The sequence below is a fragment of the Musa acuminata genome, chromosome BXJ1-3, assembly GCF_036884655.1.
Source record: "Musa acuminata AAA Group cultivar baxijiao chromosome BXJ1-3, Cavendish_Baxijiao_AAA, whole genome shotgun sequence".
Lineage (NCBI taxonomy): Eukaryota > Viridiplantae > Streptophyta > Magnoliopsida > Zingiberales > Musaceae > Musa > Musa acuminata.
The window spans coordinates 6,830,048-6,833,854 of record NC_088329.1 but is presented as its reverse complement, the minus strand read 5'-3'; the positions used below and the strand labels follow the sequence as shown (position 1 = coordinate 6,833,854).

The window sequence follows — 3,807 nt, the reverse complement described above, 5'->3', positions numbered from 1 at the left end:
GAGACTGTTCACTCAAAAGCATCTATCCAGCCATTAGCTATTCCATGTTCTTTACATCTACACCAAACACATTTCACCGTCTTGATTACTATTGAATGCCTGAAACATATCCTGGAAGAAGGATTTAGCGGGATAATCCATTTGAACTTATGTGCTTACAGGCCAACACAATCTTTATTCCGCTGGCATCAAATTGTAAGCCATCATCACATGAAAAGGTCAACTACTCGGACGTTGCAAGCATATATATAGAGAGAGGTTGACTTGTCACAGAGGCCCGAAAGGTTCAGGAAGCTGCCCGAACCTGTAGTCGAACAGTGGTCTCTGATCACTCTTATCTTCCGTGCTGTGCAGCCAATTCATGTTCTTGGAATCCTCTTTCAGCAGAATCGCATCGCACCGTGAGCTCTCGTAGAGATCCAGCTTGCACTCTCTTTCCATGAGAGGCTCATTTGGAGGTCTGACGGCAATATCGCCATTGTTCATTGCAGCTCCGTTGCAGTCAGCTGCTACTGAGCGACCAGGCCGGAGTTTCTGGGCGGCGGAACGAATGCTTTGAGGGAAGAGGGCGGCGCCACGCAGGCCGCCCATGCTTTGCCGGATGTCCTACAAGAAGTTTGCAGTCTGTGAAATCTAGTGCCGGATTCTTGATGGTACGACCGGATTTGGATTGGAGGAGGAGCTAACCATATGCTTGAGCGCCATGTCCATTGACTTCTTGGAGATGGAACGGCCGAAGCCCGCGGTGTTCTCCGTCGGTGAAGCGGGCTTTGTAGGTCTCCGAGCTGCAGGCTCTGACGCCAATGATTTCTTGTTGTCAGCTGCCTTCACCTCGTTCACCCTGTTGCCCATCCGATTACCTGATGAGTTCTCCTGAAGCCTGCCTCTGGCGATGACAGGTGAAGACGACTGCCTGCGGACCGCACTCACTGCAGCAGCGGCCTCGGAGTTCGAAGTTGCTCGAACCGCCAAAGCCGTCCCCGGTCGCTGCCTGCCGGCGGAGACGGCTCGTTCGGGCACCTTCGTCCGAAGATTCGGTGGCGCTTCAGACGGAATGTCAGGGATAGTTCGGGCTCGTGGCGCCGGGGAGCTTGGACGCATTACGGGACTGGATTTCCTGTTGTTTGTGGCAGGAACGCGGCCGACGGAGGCCGAGCGGGTTATCGCTGGAGCCGCGGCTGGCGTCGTCGCCGCGCGACGAATAGGAGTTGACGGTCGAGTTGCTGCGGCGCTCGAGCTGGAGTTTGAGGTATTGGAGGGAGCCTGAGGTCGAACAGTTGGCGCCGCAGGCCGAAAACTCTGAGACGGCCGTGGCTTATCCATGGAAGACGGCAGGGATGGTCTGGCTTTGACAGGGGTCGGTGACCGTGACGGTGCTGATTGAGTTGAGCGAGTAGCAGGGGTTGTAGGTTTGGAAGTGACCGAGGCCGTGCTGGTGTCGAGGACCGCCGTCCTGCTGTTGTTGGATAAGTATGTGGAGGACGAGTATGCGTTGGACATGGAAGATCGTGTGGTCGAGCTGCTTCTCGCAGGCTTCGCAGAGTTGGCATTCTCTGACCGAGACACAGAGAGCTGCAGGAGAAATCACCACGGGAGATTGTTGAATTTGATCTGAAGAAAGTCCTCATGCAAAATCTAAATTGACCATAACATGGAACACAAACAGCTCACCCTCGAAGCTTTGTCAGTTGACGCTGATCTAGGATTGGATCTGCAACCTGGATTTGCTCTAGATCTTTGGTCGTCAGTAGCTTTCGAGAAAGTAAAGAGAGGAGTTCCAGGAGGAGTGAGAAGCCTGTCAGCATGCAATTCAGATCAGACTTGCAGTTAGCTTCACAAGTCTTCAATTCAGTGTTGTGTTTGTCCTACCGTCTCGATCAGATCTGACAACCATTTGCTATAACAAGGTTCGTCGGCATGCATCGCGTAAAAATCTAGATAGATCCTGAGTGAAATCATTCTAAAAACTCAACTTAAAATGGTCTCTTACTCTCTTCAACACTAGATTATGTTCACACCCTTTTCTTGGCCTTTTTTTCCTTGTACCTTAATATGAGAATTTGGTGTATTTCTGGTTAAATGCAGCATGGTATTGCTGCAAAGAACATATCATTGGAGAGTTATATGCAGATGAAAATGCAATCAACTAACTACTAATGTGAATTCATCCAAGTTTGGCATCATTTGAATCTGATAATTGGAAACAGATCTTCTAATCTTATACTCATCGAAACCTCATTGTAGACACTGCAATCTTAGCCAAGAAACTATTAATTTCTTGAAACTTGTGAGAAATGTCTGCCAACTAAAAACTCTGCTGATCTTAGAAATTGAGATCTTGACAAAGAATTAATGCTTGTGATGCAGGCACATCAGAAGTGATAGATAGATACAATAGCTTGGAGAACATATGGAGAACTTGAATCGAAGAAGGGATGGTTTATGATCACTCACCAATCATAATCATGCTTCCCAACATCAGCAGACAAGAGGTCATCCATTCTACTCTTCATCAAGGATCCCTTTCCTGTTCTTTCTTTTGTGATTGATACTGCAACAGTCACCACAACAACATTTCTCCAAGTAACACACCAGAACTAAAGTCTTTCTAGATGCTTGAATTTTCAGTAATAGAGAAGAGATTCAGCGAATCAAACATGAAATTTTCAGTAAATCTTTTGTCGTTCAAAGATAGAAGAAGATGCATTAAGTTGAATGAAATCTTTCACACGCAGATCCTCACCTTTCTGATGGTCAGATCCATGATGTGAACTAGCTCTGTTCTGGTGTATCCTCCAGAAGAGATCCAGGCTTTCATCTCCTTCCTTTGTTCCTCCTCCGCAGAACTGCTGCACGTTCCTCCCTCCCGTCGGTGGCCCTGTCCCTGTCCTGTTCATCTGTCGAAAGCATCAAAGTGGGTACCAAGTGTGATGCAAGTTGCTTCAGTTGCATGTCTTCATTCCATCTTATCTGACACCAGAAGTCCTTGAGAGAAAGAGAAATAAGGTAAGGAGGAATTCTCCTCAGATCTGAGTGTGAGAGGGTGGCAAGGAAGGACCATTAAATGGATCAGAGAAAAAACTGTGATAAAGCATGTGTCCTTTAATCTTTTCTGCTACCTTCTCTACACTGTAAACTGATTCCCACACCTTTTATGCCTTCTCAAAGTTTTACCAGAGCTTCCTGGTTTGTCTTGTTCATGTGATGTCCAACTGTTCTCCAATGACATTGGATTATGTTGCATGAATATAGGGAAAATTTTCTTGGTGGTGCTGTTTTGTCAACCTCACTGCTGACAATTGAGGCCTATCAGACTGACAGATATCTGAAACCTTTGCAATAAGAGCTGTGCAATCAAGAGATTGGAAATTAATGTTTTAGTGGTCTAGATGATGGTAGTTGGACCTTATTGGGATTCTTCCCCAGAGAGAATTGAATATTTATCTTTTTGTTGTGAATCTGTGCTTGTGAATGGAGTTTAATTTGCAGTGATCATCCAGAGATAACTGAGAACTATTAGGATCAAATGGCAAAAATAATTACAGGGTTTCCCCACTAGTTGTCAAGATGAAGTCTAAAAAGTGCTGGAGATGAACACAAACAAGTTTGTGATTTTTACTGGAATGGTTAAGAATGCTCTTCCTCTGGGCAGTTCTATCTCTATTTCCTGATATGACTTCCTTTGGCAACCTCCAGTGAGCTTTCAAGAAGCTGGTGAGAGTGTTTATCAGTCCATCCACAGTGGTTGAGACTTGGTGAAAGGGAGAAGGAGGACAACCAATGATGGGATCATGATAAGTAGGACAA

General features: G+C 46.2%; 1 protein-coding gene and 1 long non-coding RNA gene across 2 annotated transcripts; one reads left to right on the top strand and one right to left on the bottom strand.

Moving 5' to 3' along the window:
* Positions 1-2,897, bottom strand: LOC135619497 (uncharacterized). Its single transcript, XM_065121580.1, has 5 exons — positions 2,744-2,897; positions 2,455-2,551; positions 1,672-1,795; positions 688-1,572; positions 1-606 (listed from the first exon to the last, which is right to left on the bottom strand). The coding sequence occupies exons 1-5, from the start codon at positions 2,895-2,897 to the stop codon at positions 268-270; spliced, it is 1,599 nt and encodes a 532-aa protein (XP_064977652.1). The 3' UTR covers positions 1-267.
* Positions 1,775-2,875, top strand: LOC135619501 (uncharacterized). The gene is made up of 3 exons (XR_010489402.1): positions 1,775-1,907; positions 2,368-2,492; positions 2,736-2,875. It is a non-coding gene; the product is annotated as an uncharacterized LOC135619501 (long non-coding RNA).
* Positions 2,898-3,807: the final 910 nt, after the last annotated feature.